This window comes from Pongo abelii, chromosome 20 (assembly GCF_028885655.2).
Source record: "Pongo abelii isolate AG06213 chromosome 20, NHGRI_mPonAbe1-v2.0_pri, whole genome shotgun sequence".
NCBI classification, from domain to species: domain Eukaryota; kingdom Metazoa; phylum Chordata; class Mammalia; order Primates; family Hominidae; genus Pongo; species Pongo abelii.
This window is the reverse complement of record NC_072005.2, coordinates 20,208,248-20,231,031: the sequence shown is the minus strand read 5'-3', so window position 1 is coordinate 20,231,031 and position 22,784 is coordinate 20,208,248. Positions and strand designations below refer to the sequence as shown.

General features: G+C 36.6%; 1 protein-coding gene across 2 annotated transcripts in view; it reads right to left on the bottom strand.

Annotated features, from left to right (window-relative positions):
• Window positions 1-2,425: 2,425 nt before the first annotated feature.
• LOC103888547 (zinc finger protein 253) overlaps window positions 2,426-22,784 on the bottom strand; it is an 84,742-nt gene continuing 64,383 nt past the window's right edge. The window contains exons 2-4 of one of the 2 annotated variants that reach the window (XM_054540053.2): window positions 19,908-20,034; window positions 18,361-18,456; window positions 2,426-7,215 (exon numbers count right to left, since the gene is read on the bottom strand). In XM_054540053.2, the coding sequence (XP_054396028.2) occupies window positions 5,942-7,215; window positions 18,361-18,456; window positions 19,908-20,034 (1,497 nt within the window). In that variant the 3' untranslated portion in view covers window positions 2,426-5,941. The remainder of the gene's footprint in view (window positions 7,216-18,360; window positions 18,457-19,907; window positions 20,035-22,784) is intronic. The other variant, XM_054540054.2, reaches the window with a different exon arrangement.

Here is a 22,784-nt window from a genome sequence, read left to right as displayed (position 1 = left end):
TTTTTTGAGACGGTGTGTCACTCTGTCGCCCAGGCTGAAGTGCAGTGTTGTGATTTTGGCTCACTTCAACCTCTGCCTCCCAGGTTCAAGTGATTGTCCTGCCTCAGCCTCCTGAGTAGCTGGAATTACTGGCACGTGCCACCATGCCCAGCTAATTTCTTGTATTTTTAGTAGAGACAGGGTTTCACCGTGTTAGCCAGGATGGTCTCAATCTCCTGAGCTTGTGATCTGCTTGCCTTGGCCTCCCAAAGTGCTGGGATTACAGGCATGAGCCACCCCGCCTGGCCAAGGCAATAATTAATAGCCTACCAACCAAAAAAAGTCCAGGACCAGATGGATTCACAGCCAAATTCTACCAGAAGTACAAAGAGGAGCTGGTACCATTCCTTCAGAAACTATTCCAATCAATAGAAAAACAGAGAATCCTCCCTAACTCATTTTATGAGGCCAGCATCATCCTGATACCAAAGCCTGGCAGAGATACAACAAAAAAGAGAATTTTAGACCAATATCCCTGATGAACATCAATGCAAAAATTGTCAATAAAATACTGGCAAACCAAATCCAGCAGCACGTCAAAAAGCTCATCCACCATGATCAAGTTGGCTTCATCCCTGGGACGCAAGTCTGGTTCAACGCAGGCAAATCAATAAACGTAATCCATCACATAAACATAAACAGAACCAACGACAAAAACCACATGATTTTACCAATAGATGCCGAAAAGGCCTTCAACAAAATTCAACAGCCCTTCTTGCTAAAAACGCTCAATAAACTAGGTATTGATCGAACATATCTGAAAATAATAAGAGCTATTTATGACAATCCCACAGCCAATATCATACTGAATGGGCAAAAACTAGAAGCATTCACTTTGAAAACCAGCACAAGACAAGGACGTCCTCTCTCACCAATCCTATTCAACATACTGTTGGAAGTTCTGGCCAGGGTAATCAGGTAAGAGAAAGAAATAAAGGGTATTCAATTAGGAAAAGAGGAAGTCAAATTGTCCCTGTTTGCAGATGACATGATTGTATATTTAGAAAACCCCATCATCTCAGCCCAAAGTCTCCTTAAGCTGATAACCAACTTCAGCAAAGTCTCAGGATACAAAATCACAAGCATTCCTATACACCAATAACAGAGAGCCAAATCATGAGTGAACTCCCATTCACAACTGATACAAAGAGAATAAAATACCTAGGAATCCAACTTACAAAGGATGTGAAGGACCTCTTCAAGGAGAGCTACAAACTACTGCTCAATGAAATAAAAGAGGACACATATCAATGGAAGAACATTCCATGCTCATGGATAGGAAGGATCAATATTGTGAAATTTATAGATTCAATGCCATCCCCATCAAGCTACCAATGACTTTCTTCACAGAATTGGAAAAAACTAATTTAAAGTTCATATGGGACTAAAAATGAGCTCATATAGCCAAGACAATCCTAAGCAAAAAGAACAAAGCTGGAGGCATTACACTACCTGACTTCAGACTATACTACAAGGCTACAATAACCAAAACAGCGGGGTACTGGTACCAAAACAGATATATAGACCAATAGAACAGAACAGAGTCCTCAGAAATAACACCACACATCTACAACCATCTGATCTTTGACAAACTTGACAAAAACAAGAAATGGGGAAAGGATTTCCTATTTAATAAATGGTGCTGGGAGAACTGGCTAGCCATATGTAGAAAGCTAAAACTGGATCTCTTCCTTACACTTTACACAAAAATGAACCCAAGATGGATTAAAGACTTAAGTATTGGGCCTAAAACCATAAAAATCCTTGAAGAAAACCTAGGCAATACCATTCAGGACATAGGCATGGGCAAGGACTTCATGACAAAAACACCAAAAGCAATAGCAACAAAAGCCAAAATAGACAAATGGGATCTAATTAAAATAAATCATGCTACTATAAAGACACATGCACACGTATGTTTATTGTGGCACTATTCACAATAGCAGAGACTTGGAACCAACCCCAATGTCCATCAATGATAGACTGGATTAAGAAAATGTGGCAAATATACACCATGGAATACTATGTAACCATAAAAAAGGATGAGTTCATGTCCTTTGCAGGGACATGAAGCTGGAAACCATCATTCTCAGCAAACTATCACAAAGGCAGAAAACCAAACACTGCATGTCCTCATTCATAGGTGGGAATTGAACTTGGCACTTGGACACAGAGTGGGGAACATCACACACCGGGACCTGTCGGGGGGTGGGGGGCTGGGGGAATGATAGCATTAGGAGAAATACCTAATGTAAATGATGAGTTGATGGGTGCAGCAAAACAACATGGCACATGTATACTTATGTATCAAACCTGCATCTTGTGCACATGTACACTTAAAGTATAATAATAATAAAGTAAAATGATCACAAGTAACAGACTAAAAAAAAATTAACTACTTTCCAGTTTTATTCATTATAAATATTAACTAACTTTTTTTCTGGCTTAAATTATTTTTCGTACCATTTTATACATTCACACACACATACAACAATAAAAACATATCCAATTATTCAATTTTAGTTAAATTTTTAGTTAATATAACATTTAGTTAATATAAATTTAGTTAATATAAATGTTAAAAATGATTATTTTTTTTCTTTTTGAAAAGGGCTTTTATTGTTATACTCAAGAGTGTTATTTCTGGAGACAAAGTTGCCTGTGCTTTAATAGGCAGATTCTGGGAAGAATCTGAACCATAAGCCATAAAATTTTACATTAATAAATTCAAGACAAAGCAGAAAGTATAGATTTGCTTTCAGCATTTTTGAGATGTTTAGTTTTCTATTAGTCACCCTATTAAAATAATTTGTTTTGTTTGAATAATTGCTCTTCTGATAATATGTACAAACACATTCACAAACACACTTACTCACTTCATAATTTTCTTACACCTAAGGTTTATCTTCAGAGTAATTTGTGTATAGTTAACTCTATGTAAATTACCACTAAAAGTCTGTATGTTTGCAGGCAGAGAGACTACATGTTCAAAGAAAACTATATAACAAATATTTATTAATAATTTTTCAGGACTCAGAAATGTAAGTTTTTTTTATATTTCTCTTTTTTTGAGATGGAGTCTCTCTCTGTCACCCAGGCTAGAGTGCAGTGGCATGATCTCAGCTCACTGCAACCTTCCCTCCGGGGTTCAAGCAATTCTCCTGCCTCAGTCTCCAGGCACGCGTGACCATGTCCAGCTAATTTTTGTATTTTTAGTAGAGACGGGGTTTCACCATGTTGGCCAGGCTGATCTTGAACTCCTGACCTCAGGCAATCCACCTGCTTCATTAAATTATGGACTAAAAGTGTATAATTACACTGTTTGTAATACAAATGATAAATGCAAGAGGTGACAGATATCTTATTTACCCTAATGAAATTTCTACATATTGTATGCCCGAATCAAAATATACCATATAAGGCATAAATATATACACATACAATATACCCACAAATACTAATAATAAATTTCAATAAGAAAAAAATAGGCAGGGTGCGGTGGCTCATGCCTGCAATCCCAGCACTTTGGGACGCCGAGGTGGGCAAATCACTTCAGGTCAGGAGTATGTGACCAGCCTGGCCAACATGGTGAAACCCTGTCTCTACTTAAAATACAAAAATTAACCAGGCATGGTGGCACACACCTGTAATCTGAGAACTCCCAGATTCAAGCAATTCTCTTGCCTCAGCCTCCTGAATAGCTGGGATTACAGGCATGTGCCATCATGCCCAGCTAATTTTTGTATTTTTAGTAGAGATGGGGTTTCTCCATGTTGGTCAGGCTGGTCTCGATCTCCTGACCTCAAGTGATCCATCTGCCTCAGCCTCCCAAAATGCTAGGATTACAGGCATGAGCCACTGCACCCATCCCATACAACTGTATATTTAAAAAACCATAAACATTATATTAAAACCTGTCTAAACTAATAAATATACCTGGCCGTATTTTAATATTTTTAACTATAATTAATAATTTCTTTCTCTCACTATAATGTAGAAAAGCATTACTCTGAAACCCCACCTTATTTTTTATCTTTATTAATAAAATAATTATGATTTTTGAAAAAAAGTTTTAAGATGTTCTGCACACATGTTAATGTAGGTTAGACCATCCAAAAGACATTCAAAGCATCAACATTAAGTCATAGGCTAGGATTATAGAAATGAGAACACGAACCCCCACCTTACACATTACTTAATATCAGTTAACTACAAAGAGCCTCTCCACTTATATTTTCATCATGCATCTTACATCTTAATGTCCTTACTCTTTTATAGAAAAGGTCATACATAATGCCCAACTAATAAAAAACAATCTCTAATATCTCTAATGCAGCAACAATTGATCCCATGCTTTCACACGTGAATACAATAGGAATAAAATAACAGCATAAAGCAATGTGAAAGCTGTATTATATCATTATTCACTTTTCAAAAAAATTTTTTCAAGAAAACAAGTATACTTTCAATGTAATTACAGTGCTTCAAAAATCCACTTTTTAAAAAATTATATAGAAATAATTTATCTAACAGCTGTAGCTGTGGATTAGTTTTTATACTGAACATTCTGATTTAGTGTAATGTCTGAAGTGTCAGTGCCTTAATTATTCTATGGAAAATTCTCTGATATTTACATAGAATCAATTTTGAATTAAATATTTTTTCATATTTACTGAATCTGCAAAAATATATTTTGGTATAAACCCTCTGGTAGTTTTTGGAAAAGAAAAAAAAAGTCTTTCCATTCATTACATTTGCAGTACTATTCTCAATATAAGTTCCCTTGATTCCCTCAAACAAAGCTTGAGCAACTGCTTCAGGGTTTTCCTCTAGTACTAAATGTGTGCACTAAGATCTGTGACACAAGTAAAGGCACTACAACCCCCTTTATATTTGTAATGGCTGTCTTCAGAATAAATATTCTTCATTTTAAAGACTTCTATTTTCTGAAAGATTTTTTGACAGTAATTGCACTTTTAATGCTTTATTAACTATGAACCTTCTTCTGTTCAATAAGATGTGAGTAGGCATTAATGGTTTTTCCATATTCTTTGTATTTGCACAATTTTTCTCAAGGATAAGAGCTTTCCTGTGAAATAAGGTATAAGCACTAATAAAATATTTTGCCACATTCTTCACACTTACAGGAGTTTTGGAAGTATGAATTATATCACCTACAATCATGTATGACAATCATATAAAGGCTTTGTCACATTTTATACATTTCTAGGGTATTACACTAGTATAATTTATTTTTATGTATAGGAAATTTGGAGGTGGTGGTAAAAGCACTGTCACATCTTTCAGGTTTCTAGAGTTCCTCTTCAGCATGAATTATCGCCATGTCTCTTAATTAAGAACTTGCAGCCAGACACATTGGCTCACACCTGTAACCCCAGCACTTTGGAAGGCCAAGGCAGGTGGATTACCTGAGGTCAGGAGTTCGAGACCAGCCTGGCCAACATTGTGAAACCCCATCTCTACTAAAAATACAAAAAATTAGCCAGGTGTGGTGTTGGACACCTGTAATCCCAACTACTTGGGAGGCTGAGGCAGAAGAATGGCTTAAACCCAGGAGGCAGAGGTTGCAGTGAGCTAAGATCACGTCATTGCACTCCAGCCTCAGTGACAAGAGTGAAACTCCAACTCAAAAGAAAAAAAAAAAGGAATTGAGAACTTGTTATAGGTTTATAGGTTTTGCCACGTTCTTCACACTTGTAGGTTTTCTGTTTGGTATGAATTATGTGTAATAAGGGTTGAGAACTTCCTTAAAAAGCTTTGTCACATTTTTATATTTGTAGGGTTTATGTTCCATATAAATTCTCATATTTACTAAGAGTTGAGGGCCGGTTAAAGGCTTTCCCACATTCACCACATTCATATGGTTTCTCTCCAGTATGAATTATCTTATGCTAATTAAAAGTGGAGGAACATTTAAAAGATTTGTCACATTCTTCACTATGTAGGGTTTCTGTGCAATATGAATTTTCTTATGTTTATTAAGGTCTGAGGACCAGTTAAAAGCTTTGCCACATTCTTCACATTTGTAAGGTTTCTCTCCAGTATGAATTCTCTTATGTGTAGTTAGAGTTGAGGATGCAGTAAAGGCTTTGCCACATTCTTCACATTTGTAGGGTTTCTCTCCAGTATGAATTCTTTTATGTTTGGAGAGGATTGAGGGCCAGGTAAAGGCTTTGCCACATTCATCACATTTGTAGGGTTTCTCTCCAGTATGAATTTTCTCATGTGAAAAAAGGGTTGTGGAATGGTTAAAAGCTTTGCCACATTCTCTACATCTGTAGGGTTTCTCTCCAGTATGAAGTATCTTATGTGTAGTAAGGTGTGAGGATAGGTGAAAAGCTTTGCCACATTCTTCACATTTGTAGGGTTTCTCTCCTGTATGAATTCTCTTATGTATAGTAAGGTTAGAGCAGTGCTTAAAGGATTTGCCACATTCTTCACATCTGTAGGGTTTCCCTCTAGTATGAATTTTCTTATGTGTGGTAACGTGTGAAGGGTGCTTAAAGGCTTTGCCACATTCTTCACATTTGTAAGGTTTCTCTCCAGTATGAACTATCTTATGTGTAGTAAGGTCTGTGGATCGGTTGAAGGCTTTGCCACATTCTTCACATTTGTAGGGTTTCTCTCCAGTATGAATTTTCTTATGTGTAGTAAGGTTTGAGGACTGCTTAAAGGCTTTGCCACATTCTTCACATCTGTAGGGTTTCTCTCCGGTATGAATTCTTTTATGTGTTGTAAGGTTTGCAGATTGGTTAAAAGCTTTGCCACATTCTTCACATTTGTAAGGTTTCTCTCCAGTATGAATTTTCTTATGTGTAGTAAGGGTTGAAGACCGTTTAAAAGCTTTGCCACATATTATACATTTGAAAAGATTTATTCCAGTATGTCTTGTCTTATATGTGTTTGAATTTGAAACCTTATGAAAGACTTTTCCATATTTATCACATTGAAATATTTTTTTCTGGGTAGTTGTCAAACATTGGTTAAGTCCATTATAACCTCCTTTGTGCACCTTATGCTCACCCACGCTTTTACAGCCTTTTTTTAACTGTAAATTGTCACGTCTGCATTTTTCATATCTTCTCAGCATCCCTATTTGGAAAGAATCTTGTATGTTCTCTGGCCAAAGGTCTTGGGCAAAATGAGAACTCATAACTAAAAGAAACAATAAAAACACATTACTTCAATTGCTAGACTCAGATAAATATACATTACAAATCCAACCTATAAAATTATACAAACTGCATAAGCAAGATGACATAGCAAAATACCACCAGTTCTAATTTCTTCCTGGACATATAAATGTAACAAAAACATACTGACAAAAATAAAATTGTAAAAAATTTATAAATGAGTTAAGTGTGTGAAGGGCCCCAGGTGAACAGAATGCAAATAGCCACATAGAAGAAAAAGAAAGCTCTGTTAGTTATACCCAACACAGCTCTTCCTGCTGCCCAGTATAGCATTGTGCTTTTAAAAATAAATTGCCAGTTGCGCATGGTGGCTCACGCCTGTAATCACAGCACTTTGGGAGGCTGAGGTGGGTGGATCACAAGGTCAGGAGTTCAAGGCCAGCCTGGCCAAGATGGTGAAACCTTGTTTCTACTAAAAATACAAAAAATTAGCCAGGCATGGTGGCGGGCACATTTAATACCAGCTACTCAGAGGGCTGCAGCAGAGAATTGCTTGAACCAGGGAGGCAAAGACTGCAGTGAGCCAAGATTGCGCCACTGCACTCCAGCCTGGGCAACAGAGTGAGACGCCATCTCAAAAAAAAAATTAAATTGTTGGCCAGGCATGACAGCTAATGCCTGTAATCACAGCACTTTGGGAGGCTGAGGTGGGTGGATCACAAGGTCAGGAGTTCAAGACCAGCCTGACCAACATGGTGAAACCCCATCTCAACTAAAAATACAGAAAATTAGCCAGGCATGGTAACAGATACCTGTAATCCTAGCTACCTGAAGGCTGAGGCAGGAGAATTGCTTCAACTGTGGAGACGGAGATTGTAGTGAGCTAAGATTATGCCATTGCACTCCAGCCTAGGTAAGAGAGTGAGACTCTGTCTCACACACACACACACACACACACACACACACACACAAATATAAATTGCCAACTCCTGGTTTCTTTTTTAAAAATAAGAAAAATATTGGCACATACATCTTTATTTCTGGCATCTATGAACTTTTTTAGACACCGGCTAATGTCTCCCGTAACATAAAATGCTGAAATAGTGATATGTTAGAATGACAGTTTGAGTCTGCTGAGTCTAAAGGTAAATGTTACAGAAGCAAAGAAACTGCAGTAATCCAAACAGGAATGGCTGTAGCAAGTGATTACTGATTATTAGGAAGAAATATGAATAAGCCGATTTAACTAAATAAACACAAAATTTTAGACAAGACACATCCTAAAAACATGTTTGAGAAATTCCCAGAATCTCTAGCCAAAACAATTGATTTCAGACTACACAAGGACAAAACTATATTATAAAGATTGGAACAGGTAGCTTTTTCTTAATGCCTGAATCTCAATCAAAGATTACAATGTATACAAAATATTTGGGCAACATGGCCCATCAAAAAAATTATAAAATTTTCGAAAGTGACCATAAAAAGTGTATAAAGTAATTTTTAAAATTCAGAATGAATTGAACACGCCAGGCTTGGAAGCTCATTCCTGTAATTCTAACACATTGGGAAGCCAAGGTAGGAAAATCACATGAGGTCAGGAGTTTGAGACCAGCCTGGCCAACATGGTGAAACCCTGTAACTACTGAAAATACAAGAATTAGCTGGGCATGGTGGCATGTGCCTGTAATCCCAGCTACTTAGGAGACTGACACACAAGAATTGCTTGAACCCAAGACGGGAAGGTTGCAGTGAGTGATTGTACCGCTGCTGGCCAGGCTGGGCAACAGAGCAAGGCTGTCTCAAAAAAAAATAAAATAGGACAGGAACAGTGGCTCATGCCTGTAATCCCAGCACCTTGGGAGCCTGGGGTGGGTGGATCATTTGAGGTCAGGAGTTCAAGATCAGCCTGGCCAAGAGAGTGAAAGCCTATCTCTACTAAAAATACAAAAATCAGCCAAATGTGGCAGCGTGCACCTGTAATCCCAGCTACTGGGAGGCTGAGGCAGGAGACTCACTTGAACCTGGGAGGGGTAGGTTGCAGTGAGCCAAGATCATGCCACTGCACTCTAGCCTGGGTGACAGAGTGAGACTCTGTCTCAGAAAATAAATTAATTAATTACATAAAAGAAATGGGATGATATTCAGTAAGTGAAATAGGAACACAGACCACTACTGAAGATCAGAAAAATGAGGATAACAAGAAAAAATATTAAAATAGAAAAAAACAAAAATTATGGATATAAAAAATACAAAAAATAACTTAAAAATTTCTTAAAAGAAAAAATAATGTAAACATGAAGCTGAACAAACTAGGATACACAGAAAGATATTTATCACAAACACACCTATAAGCAAAATTTCAAAAATCACAGATAAGAAAAGAATTTTGGGTGCTGCAAGATAAAAATGATGTGTCATTTATAAGCACAGTCTTATAAGATAACCAGTGAATTTATCAAAAAAATTTTTTGCAGAAAATAATACCATCAGCAAAATTGTACTACCATATAAAAAGGAGTCCTTCCAAAATAACCAAATCCTAAGAAAGTATATTGGCACTGCATATGCCCTACCTATCAAAGATGCTGAAGGAAGTTTCTTCCACTGAAAATAACATAATACAAGAAAACAACACATGATCATATGAAAATACGTAACTTTCTGGAAAAGATATGCACATACACAAAAATAGAATTCCTTCCTAATTATCATAATGGCACAGAAAACACTTTTAGTTATTCTCTAAAATGCAAAAGATAGAAGTAGAGGAATTATTATAAACATCTGTTAATGAATATATAACATAAAAAGTAGAATTAGCAAAATCAATAACAAAGTTGAAGGCAGATGTAATGAAGAATTTTTGCATGCAACTGAAATTTTTACTGCATTAAAGTATATTGTTGGATCTTTTAGAGGTTTTATGTAATCCCCTAGATACCACTAAGAAAATATCTGCCTAGATACACAAAAGAAAATAAGAAAAAAATAAAAGCATATCAATACAAAAATTAAAAAAAACACAAAAAGACAGAAACAGAAAAAGAGACAAACAGAAAAGAATCAAATAAAACAATTAATAAAATAACATTGGCTAGGTGCAGTCGCTCACGCCTGTAATCCCAGCACATTGGGAGGCCAAGGTGGGTGAATCACTGGAGGTCAGGAGTCCAAGATCAGCCTGGCCAACATGGAGTAATCCCATCTCTACTAAAAATACCGAAAATTAGCCAGGCATGGTGGTGGGTGCCTGTAATCCCAGCTACTCAGGGGGCTGAGACAGAAGAATTACTTGAACCTTGGAGGCAGAGGTTGCAGTGAGCCAAGATTGTGCCATTTCACTCCAGCCTGAGTGATAGACCAAGATTCCGTCTCAAAATAAATAAATAAATAGATAACATTAGTAAGTTTTTCTCTTTCAGAAAACTACTTAAATATATATAATTATCTTTCCAGTCAAGAAACATACTTTCAATAAAAAGGTTTATTAAAAAATTTTATCAGCCTGACCAACATGGTGAAACCCCATCTCTACTAAAAATACAAAAATTAGCCAGGCGTGGTGGTGCATGCCTGTAATCCCAGCTACTCAGGAGGCTGAGGCAGGAGAATCACTTGAACACATGCACTGCAGTCTGAGCAGCAGAGTGAGACTTCAAAAAAAAAAAAAAAATTAAAAATCAAGATCCAACTTGCTTTTCTACAAGAGTCACCTGAGATCTAATGACAAAGACTGAAAATGGCAACACAGAAGTAGAAATTTCATGTAAATATTAACCAAATGAGAGCAGAAGAGGTCAAAATAATATTACACAAGCTACATCTTAAGTCAAAAACTGTCATATTTTATAAAATGTACTTTAAGTCAAAACTTCAAAAAGACAAAGAAGGACAATATATAGATCACCTGAGGTCAGGCATTCAAGACCAGCCCAGCCATCATGGTGAAACCCCATCACTAGTAAAAATACAAAAAAATTAGCCAGGTGTGGTGGCAGATGCCTTTAATCCCAGCTACTCAGAAGGCTGACGCAGGAAAATCGCTTGAACCCGCGAAGCATAGGTTGCAGTGAGCTGAGATCGCACCATAGCACTTCAGCCTGAGCAACAAGAGTGAAATTCCATCACAAAAGAAAACAAATAAATAAATAAATAAAATTATATATATATAAAAATAGAATGCCTGAGTGGTTTTTAAAAAAGCATACAGTACGCTGCCTACAAGAGACTCATTTTGCATTGAGTCAAATAGGCTGAAAATAAAAAATGAAAAAAAAATGTATATTCCATGAAAATAGTAACCACAATTGAGTGATGTGGTCGTAATTATATTAGACATAATATGCCTTAAGTCAAGTACTACCATGAAACATAGACTGATATTATATTATAGTAAGGAATTTATATTATAGCAGGAATCTATAACTGTAATATTTATCTATCTATATAAATGTGTATATATAACATCAGGGCTCGAAAATATATAAAGCAACTACTGACAAAAGTGAAGCAAGACATACAGGGCAACATAATAATTGCAGACATCAAGACCCCATTTGCAGTAATAAATATAAAATTCAGATAAAAAATAAGAAACAAAAAACTTAGCTAACATAGACAATATTAATTATTTTGCATATAGAGGAATATTTGAGAGTGCATAATTTATAAAGAAAAAAGGTTTATTTGGCTCACAGTTTGGCAGACTGTATAAGAAGTGTGTGCCAGCATCTGCTTCTGGTGAGGATTTCAGGAAGCTTAAAATCATGGTGGAAGGTAAAGAGTAACTGGACATATTATATGGTAAGAGACAGAGCAAGTGTGAGGTGAAGGACCCAGGTTATTTTAATGAACCAGCTCTCATTTGAATTAATAGAGGAAAAGTTTTTGGTTACCAAGAGGATATACCAAGCCATTCATGAGAAATTTGCCCCCATGATCCAAACATGTCCCACCAGGTCCCACAACCAACATTGAGGATTTATATTGCAGCATGAGGTCTGGACAACATGGACATCCAAACCATATTATAGAACAACTAGGCTTCACAGACACATACAAAACTCTCCAGTCAAAAGCAAAAAAATACACAATATTCTTATTTGCATCTGGTGTATTCTGTTAGTACACAGAGCAAGTTTTATTAAATTTTAAAATACTTACTGCGAACAGTGGCTCTTGCCTATAATCCTAACATTTTAGGAGACCAAGGTAACAGGATCCCTTGGGGCTAAAAGTTTGAAACCAGCCTGGGCAACATATTGACATCCTAACACTACAAACAAGCACACAATTAGCCAGACATGGTAGTGCATGACTGTAATCCTAGCTACTCAGGAAACTGATGTGAAAGGATCACTTGAGCCCAGGAGACTGAGGCTACAGTGAGCCAAAATTATGCTACTGCACTCCAGCCTGGATGACGGTAAGATCTTGTCTCAAAACAACAACAAAACAATTTAAAAAGACTAAAATTATACACTGTGTGTTTTCTAACAAAAACTGAATTAAACTAGGAATTAAAAGCAAAAGGCAAATGGCAAATTCAAAAGTATATGAATATAAAACACACTCTTCAACATTCTTGCTCAGGGGTAAAAAATTTCATTGTTCAAAGATGTCAATACAACAGTTAAAAGCTATAGTATCCACACTGATAAAATAAAGTTGGATTATTTCCTTGAATGATACAAAAATATATTTTAAATAAAATACTTAGACAAAATAAACTAACAAATCTTTTAGAAAAAATACAAAACAAGCCAGGCATGGTGGCTGATGCCTGTAATCCCAGCACTTTGGGAGGCCAAGGCGGGCGGAACATGAGGTCAGGAGATTGAGACCATCCTGGCTAACACGGTGAAACCTCATCTCTACTAAAAATACAAAAAACATAGCCGGGCATGGTGGTGGGCGCCTGTAGTCCCAGCTACTTGGGAGGCTGAGGCAGGAGAATGGCATGAACCCAGGAGGCAGAGCTTGCAGTGAGCTGAGATTGCGCTACTGTACTCCAGCCTGGGTGACAGAGCAAGACTCTGTCTCAAAAAAAAAAAAAGAAAGAAAGAAAGAAAAAATACAAAAAAAAGACATGACATTGGTCTTGGCACCATTTTCTTAGGTATGACATTAAATGTATGAGCAACAAATAAAAGAACAAAAAAGTTTAACTACACTATACTTCAAAATTTCTGAAAGAAAAAAATTTCAGGAGTGACAACTTCCCTTAAAAAATAGCTGAAAACATTTACATATTACTTGTTAAAGGAGTTAATATTCAAAATACATAAACAACTCTTAAAACTAACAGTAAATTTGAATAACTTGATTTAGAAATGGACAAATTTTTCTCAAAAAAATACACAAAATGGGAAAATGCATTTGAAAGCACACACAAAATTACTAATTTGTAGAGAAATGAAAAAAGAAACATAACAAACAAAATCACCTCACACCCATTAGACTGGCCACTATAATTTTTTTTAATACACCAAATCTGTTGATGATGCAATAAAAAGGAAACCCATGTTGACTGCTGGTGGAAAATAATGATGCAGCCATTATTTTAAAATGTTAGAAATGTTCCTCATTTATAAATCTATATCTAAAATACATAACACAGGCGAGGTGCAGTGGCTCAAGCCTGTAATCATAGCACACTGGGAGGCTGAGGTGGGCAGAGCACCTGAGGTCAGAAGTTCAAAACCAGCCTGGCCACCATGGTGAAACACCATGTCTACTAAAAATACAAAAACTAGATGGGTGACATTATGTGCACCTGTAATCCCAGGAACTTGGGAGGCTGAGGTAGGAGAATCGCTTGAACCCCAAAGGCAGAGGTTGCAGTGAGCCGAGATCGCACGACTACACTCCAGCCTGGGTGACAGTGCGAGACTCAATCTCAAAAATAAAAATAAAAATAAAAACAACAAAAGAAACAGAATATGTAACACAGGACCTGGAAGACATATTTGAAAATATATGTTTATTGTACCAGTATTCACAAAAGTCAAAAGGCTGAGGCAACCCAGACGTCTCCTGATTTATAAACATATCAAAAAATGTAACATATACATATGATGGAATATTATTCCACCTTAAAAATAACAATCTTGTCACATTTTAAGATGAAGATTGAGAATATTATGTTACCTGAATTAAACCAGTAACAAAATTATGGATACTATATGACTCCACTCATATGAGGTATCTTTTTTTTTTTTTTTTTTGAGATGGAGTTTCACTCTTGTTGACCAGGCTGGAGTGTAATGGCCCGATCTTGGCTCACTGCAACCTCCACCTCCCAGGTTCAAGCAATTTTCCTATCTCAGCCTCCCGAGGAGCTGGGATTATAGGCATGTGCCACCATGCCCAGCTAATTTTTTTGTATTTTTAGTAGAGACAGGGTTTCTCCATGTTGGTCAGGCTGGTCTCAAACTCCCAATCTCAGGTGATCCGCCTGCCTCAGTCTCCCAAAGTGACGGGATTACAGGCATAAGCCACCACGCCCAGCTATATGAGGTATCATAAGTAGTCAAAAACCATAAAACAGAAAGTTGAACGTTTGTCTGTCAAGGGCTGGAGAGAGGGTAAAATGAGCAGTTGTTACTTAATGGGAATTAAGTTTTAGTTTTATAAGATGTAAAGTTTCTAGAAGTCTTTTGCATAACAGTGTGAATATACTTAACATGCCTGAAATGAACAACTTTTTTTTGAGACAGGGTCTCACTCTGTCCCCCAACCTGCAGGGCAGTGGCACAATTTTGACTCTCCCTCAATCTCCCAAGTAGCTGGTACCACAGGTGCACACCACCATGCTTGGCTATTATTAAATTTTTTTTTTAATAGAGAGAGGTCTCCATGTGTTCCCCAGGCAGCTCTCAAACTTTTAGGCTCCAGGTATCCTCCTGCCTTGGCTTCGCAAAATCCTGGGATTACAGATGAGAGCCACAACCACTCCTGGCCCTGAAATGTACACTTCAATAGATTTAAGACAGTAAATTTTATGTTATGTGTTTTTAAAATAAGTTTTAAAGAAAAATGGAAAAAAATACAGAATTATAAATCCTTTTGAAAATTACCTTCAAATCACAAAAGTGCTTTTCTCACAAAAGGAAATAGATATTCATCATTAAACACATGGAAAAAATAAAACTATCTCAGTGACTGCTCACTTAAGATAAAACTACCATTGAAAATCAGCTAAGAAAGAATATAAGATAAGCCATAACTAAAATTGGGGTCATATTTATAAATAAACACACATACATATGTAATCTGATTGTAATAAACATGCATAATTTATCTTTTTTTTTTTTTTTTTGAGATGGAGTCTCGCACTGTTGCCCGGGCTGGAGTGCAATGGTGCAATCTCGGCTCACTGCAACCTCCGCTTCCCAGGTTCAAGCAATTTTCCTACCTCAGCCTCCCAAGTAGCTGGGATTACAGGTGCCCACCACCATGCCCAGCTAATTTTTTGTATTTTTAGTGGAAACGGGGTTTCACTATGTTGGCCAGGCTGGTCTCAACTCCTGACCTCTTGATCCACCCACCTCAGCCTCCCAAAGTGTTGGGATTACAGGCGTGAGCCACCGCGCCCAGCAATTTATCTCTTAATTAAACCTCAAATTGACTTGAAGTGTACAAACAGAATTGCAAATTGTCTAAAATTGTAATACAAATTAAAACCAAGACACAATAAACTGATGTTAAGAAACCTACACTAAGGCCGGACACAGTGACTCACACCTGTAATCCCAGCTCCTTGCAAAGCTGAGACATGAGAACTGCTTGAACCTGTAAGGATATTCAGTCTGTCTAAAAATAAAATGGAATTACAACTACCCAAGCCACTGTAACAAGCCAACTAAAGGTGGACCTAAAGGCAGACCCAGCAGCCTTGTGACCAAGCTAGAACCCCTCTTCACTAAAAATTCACAGAGTATCTCATCACCCTAAGGGCCCAATAAGAGATCTTTACCTTCTAAAATCAGTTTATGAAAACTTGAAGAGGTGTTTGCTCCATCAAATTTAGATACCAATACAAAACTATATTGTGCCCATTGTCAATGCTTCTTCTTTTTTTTTTTTTTTTTTATTGAGACGGAGTTTCGCTCTTGTTGCCCAGGCTGGAGTACAATGGTGTGATCTTGGCTCACTGCAACCTCCGCCTCCCTGATTCAAGCGATTCTCCTGTCTCAGCCTCCTAAGGAGCTGGGGTTACAGGTGCATGTCACCACACCCGGCTAACTTTTGTATTTTCAGTAAAGATGAGGTTTCATCATATTGGTCAGGCTTGTCTCGAACTCCTGACTTCAGGTGATCCACCTGCCTTGCCCTTTCAACGTGTTGGGATTACAGGTGTGAGCCAGGGAGCCCAGCCGATGCTTCTATTTTTATGTAGCACTGGAAGTATGTGGCAGAAGAATTAGTCAAAGAAATAAAAAAAAATCCATTGAAATTGAAAAACATTAAGCAAAAAGTTTCTGTCTGTAGATCATACAATCATATATTTAAAAAACCATAAACAGTACATTAAACCCTGTCTAAACTAATAAATATAGTCAGTAAATTAGCAAAACATAAAATTAACATACATAAGTATATGTATGGTTTCATACACTTTTTTTTTTTTTTTTTGAGTAGGAGTCTAGCTCTTTTGCCCAGCCTGAAGTGCAATGGAGTGATCTCGGCTCACTGAAACCTCTGCCTTCCAGGTTCAAGTGATTCTCCCATCTCAGCCTAACGAGTTGCTGGGATTACAGGTATGCGCCACCATGCCCAGTGAATTTTTGTAGTTTCAGCAGAGACAGGGTTTCTGTATGTTGGTCAGGCTGGTCTCGAACTCCTGATCTCAGGTGATCCATGCACTTTGGTCTCCCAAAGTGCTAAAGTGCTAGGATTACAGGCATGATCTAGTACTTTGGGAGACCACCCCCAGCTATGGTTCCATACACTTAAACTGTGCCCAGCTACAGTTTCATACACTCAGAACGAACTATCTAATAAAATAGAGAAAAAAAATCTTATTTACTATAGCATTACATAATAAATTTCTGAGAAAAAAATTAACCAGGGATGTAAAAAACCTTTACAATAAAAAAAATCAATAAAAAAGGGAAGATCCAAATAAATTTTAAAATATTTTATGTCTTTGGATTGAAAGAATAAATATTAATAAAGTGCCATATTATCCAAAGTGATCTATAGATTCAATACACTTCCTATCAAAATTGCAGTATTTTTTTCACAGTAATGGAAATTCAATTCTAAAATTTATATGAAACTAAAATAAACTTTGAATAGCCAAAACAGTCTTGAGGAAAAGGAACAAAGCAGAAGAGTATCATACTTATAATTTCAAACTATATTTGAAGACTTTATAGAAATAAAAACAGAATGGACTGTGCAGAAAAATAAACAAAAAAAGCAAGATAAACTAATACTCTCACACATTTCAGACCTGATGCAAAAAGAGGACTTAAAAAAATAGTTTTAGTTTCTCAAAATTATGCAAATATTTGTGTATCCCCAAAACAATGGAAAAGCAGCCAGATTGTGCAGCCTCTCATTCTCTCTCTCTTTTTTTTTTTGTGAGATGGAGTCTCACTCTGTTGCCCAGGCTGGAGTGCGATGGCATGATCTCGGCTCACTGCAACCTCCACCTTCTAGGTTCAAATGATTCTCCTGACTCAGCTCCCCAAGTAGCTGGGATTACAGGTGCCCACCACCACGCCCAGCTAATTTTTGTATTTTTAGTAGAAATGGAGTTTCACCATGTTGGTCAGGCTAATCACGAACTTCTGACCCCCTGTGATCCACCTGCCTTGGCCTCTCAATGTTCTGGGAGTACAGGGGTGAGCCACCACTCCTAGCCCACGCAGCCTTTTACATGCCATGAAGAGGACTTTGGCTCTCACCGTGAACTTGAAGGAAGCTCACCAAAGGAGAAGTAGAATTCTTAGAGAATTTAAAAGCATAAGACAGAAGATGCCCCTTTGTGGGAGCAAAATTAAAAACAAACAAACAAAAAAAAAAAAACAGCTGCCCAGGACCTATTTCCTTTGGAACACAGCTTCCAGAATCACATTTTAAAGACTGGTTTTCTCTTTGACATTGGGACCTTTTATCTGTGTCATCTGTTGTATTCGTTTTCACTTGTACCTACCTGGGGGTTTGGCAATCATCTCATGCCTCTTCATAGTTAAAGGTTTTTTTCCTTGCTCCAGACAGGTAACCAGGTCTGGCTTAGAGACAACAATACCTGTTTTATTAAAAATAAATAACATGAATCTTGCTCATATACTCCCATTACAAGCTAGTACTGTGCTCAGCAGAGAGGATGTGATAAAATATTCCAGTAAATTAATACCAAAATAATAATTTATAACAAAAATTTCTAAATATTTAGAAAATACTTTCAATTTGTAGGTTTCTTATTTTACTATCTGATACTACTGAATCAAAAATTGGTGGTGGCAATTAGATTTTCAGGTGGTGCAACAGTATTTTATGCCACTAAATTTCTGGAATTACCACTAATTTACAGTGAATACAGTTTTCAGATTACTTTATGCTGTTATTTTATTCCTATTGTATTCACAGGTGAAAGCATGTGATCAATTGTTGCTGCATCAGAGATACTACAGATTCTTTTTTATTGGGCATTATTTATGACTTTTTCTATAAAACAGTAAGGACATTAAAATGTAAGATGCATGATGAAAATGTAAGTGGAGAGGCTCTTTGTAGTTAACTTATACTAAGTAATGTATGAGGTAGGGGTTCATATTCTCATTTCTATAATCCTAGCCTATGACTTAATGTTGATGCTTTGCTTTGTCCTTTGGATGGCCTAGTCTACATTAACATGTACGCAGAACAATTTAAAACTTTTTTTCAAAAACATAATGAATTACTTTATTAATAAACAATGATAAAAAATAAGATGGGGGTTCAGAGAAATACTTTTCTACATTATAGAGAAAAATTATAGTTAAAAGTATTAAATTTGTATATTACACTAATTGCACTTTTATGTAATAAAATGCAGTACATTTAAATATTATTAGATTATGTGTGAACTTAATTTTAATTTTTTTTACCATGTTAAGACTATTGTTTGCTTAATGAAGCATTATTATGCTACCAACTTTGACATATCCCACCTTACTCAAGCATGTAGGTAAAACATGGTAGCAATATACTATTTGGTACATAGTGGAATATCATGTCTAGTAATCACTTTGCCAGTGACTTTAAACTGCAAATGAGTTGAAGAACATTTTTCCCATCGGTTAAATTTTTATTCTTTGTTCTTACTGAAATTTATTCTAGTATTTGTGGGCATACAGTATATGTATATATTTATGCCTTATATGGAATATTTTGATTCAGGCCTACAATGTGTAGTAATTACATTAGGGTAAATAGAGTATGCATCACCTCTAGCCTTTATCCTTTGTAGTACAAACAGTGTAATTATACACTTTTAGTTATTGTAAATGTACAATTAAATTGTTATTGATTACAGGGTTATCTTTGTGGTCATAATAAAAATTATACAGAAATATAAATAAAATATGGCCAGGCGCAGTGGCTCATGCCTGTAATCCTACCACTTTGCAAAGAATAAATTACTAACAAACATTCTACAAAAAAGAGAAATCAAATCTTCAAGGCATATTATCAATTATATATTCAAGTTATCCTCACCAAGGAAGACGAAGTTTCTGTAGTTCTCTAACATGACATCCCTATATAAATTCCGCTGTGCAGTGTCCAGGCAATGCCACTCCTCCAGAGAGAATTCTATGGCCACATCCCTAAATTGCAATGGTCCCTGGAAAACACACACACACACATAATTACTAAATGGCATAAGAGGAATTTTTAATTTGACTTAAGGTGAAATTAGAGAGTAAAGAGAACCGGTTCTGACTCAAAGGACTGCCTAAAATTATCCAATAAAATATTTTCAACCCAAAAATATTCTCTAATGTATTCTCTAACTCTGAGAAAAAAGAGTGGCACAAGATCCATAATATCAGTTTATATATGATATTTTTCTAGATAATAGAGCATAAAATTAAGGGCATGAACATAAACATGTACTTTTTTAGTGCTATATTTGCATCATATGGAATGAGTTGTGAATATTTTTCAGATGCAAAAGATGTGTTGAGTTAGAAGGCACCTCTCAAATTTTAATATACACAGTAAGCTGAAGACCTTGTTGTGCAGGGTTTTTTTTTATTCCGGAAGATCTGTCATAAAGTCTGACTTTTTGAATTTCTAACAAGCTCATCTCTAATGTGAATGTTTTTGGCCCAAGAACGGTATTTTGTCAAACATCCAGTAAATGGAAGAGCCTGTGTTTTTCCCAGTTTTTCTTGCCTGTAAACAAAGATAAGAGCCTTCATTTTCCAAAGAAAAATATGTAGCAAAAAAAAAAAAAAGGATAGATGCCAGATTAAATGTGATGGTTTATGCACATCAGCTGCATAAAAATACTTAATGAAGAGAAAAATAATTAACTCTATTGTAAAAAAAATCTGTCAGAGAGCTATGTCACCAAGTGAATCATTAACCCTTAACTGCACTAGGACAAATTTTTATGATGTGCTAATGCACACAGAAGAACACAGCATCGGCCAGGCATGGTGGCTCATGCCTGTAATTCCAGCACTTTGGGAGGCTGAGATGAGTGGATCACCTGAGGTCGGGAGTTCGAGACCAGCCTGACCAACATGGAGAAACCCCATCTTTATTGATAATACAAAATTAGCTGGGCGTTGTGGCACATGCCTGTAATCCCAGCTACTCAGGAGGCTGAGGCAAGAGAATTGCTTGAACCTGGGAGGCAGATGTTGCGGTGAGCTGAGATTGCACCATTGCACTCCAGCCTGGGCAATGAGAGTGAAACTCTGCTTAAAAAAAAAAAAGAAGAAGAACACAGCATCACTGTTGAAATATTCCTCCCAAAGAAAGTAAATAAAGTCTGAATTTAACCATAAAAAACATGTTTTATGCTAACTTCAAAATACAGGTAACTCCTATGTTCTGTAATTTTTAGTAGGAATTTTAAGTAGGCTTCATTTAGCACCCTAGAGAGCAGGTATCTTAATTTTCTTTCAGAACTTTCTGGGTAATAACTGCCATCCCTTTTAAATAAGCATTTCCCTAATCCTATTCTGCATAGAGCTAATGGAACACACAGATGGAGCCTCAACATTACACGTTTTCCATCTTTACTAAGGACCACAGTTTTCCCCAACAGAAATCTTGAGTATCCACATATTTCCATGTTCAACAGCCACAAAAGGAACATTTTTAATATTGCAGATCATAAATTATTGCTGAGAATCCTGCATGGCATATAAGAAGCTATGATGCAGCAAATGTAGAGAAGGCTCTAAGATATAGAAAATAAATATTTTACAGAGACTCTTGACTATCATAAGAATTTTAAGAAGTATTTAAACCAAACTCATTAAAAAAAAAGCAAAACTAGAGAAGTAAATGTTTGTGAATACTAAATGCATAGCATTCGAGGAGGCAGAGTGAATACAGCTCTTGATCTGAGACAGAAAAGCCACTTTTCTTCCTTCTCCTGCTTCTCTGGAATTCCTTCTCAGATAAGATTCTCTGTACAAATTACACCCGTATCTTGATAATATGCCCTTAAAAGTGTCAGCACCACCTGTTTACCTGCTAGTATGACATCAAATGGCAGAAAGAAAAAAAAACACAGAAAAAGTCCACCCTTTTCTGTCCTTTAAAACAGAAGAGATTCAGGAACAATGAGCTGCTTCATGAAGATAAAAATATAAGTTTCTCCTTTCCTGTCCTCAGGTGCCCTCCCCTGCCACAGCCACCAGCAATTTCTGCTACTATAATGAAAATATGCACCACACTGACCTGTCCCTACCAAACCTAAACAGAACCGGCCCTGTGACCACCCTTTAGTGTAAAGGTGGAACTTAACTCCCATGAATGAGAGCACTGCCTGTAAAGTTTTAATGAGCTTATAAATCACTTGATAATTTTGACTCCACTTTATGTAATATGATTCTGCAGGTTTGAAAAGGGTCCATAAATGGGTGTTTTAAACAAGTCCTCTGTCAATGCTGATGTTGCTCCCCCTGGGCTCATTGTTAGCATTAGTTAGAGAAGGAGGCACAGCACAGGGTCCCTTGCACTCAGCACTATTTTCACAACCAAATACTTCTGGTACAAATAAAGACAACCCTTCTCCATCCTAAAGTTTTATATTCTTTGCTGGCTCTTTAAAGTTTACAGAAGAAATAGAAAGCAGCAATGTCTGAATAAGGCTATATTTAAAAAACAACATGTACACATGTACTAATGCAATGTTTATTAATCAGGTACAATGTGCTCAAGAGTACGATACAGAACACTGTGCTGGGCATAACACATTATGTGATTTAGTTCTCATAATACCCTGGAAGCTGGTACTAAGGGTTTAATAATTTCCAGGATTTAGATAAAGGGACCAGCATTTTTATTTCTTCTTCTGTTTCTCCATCATCAACTTTTTAAAAAAATTACATAGAATAAACGCTAAATGTA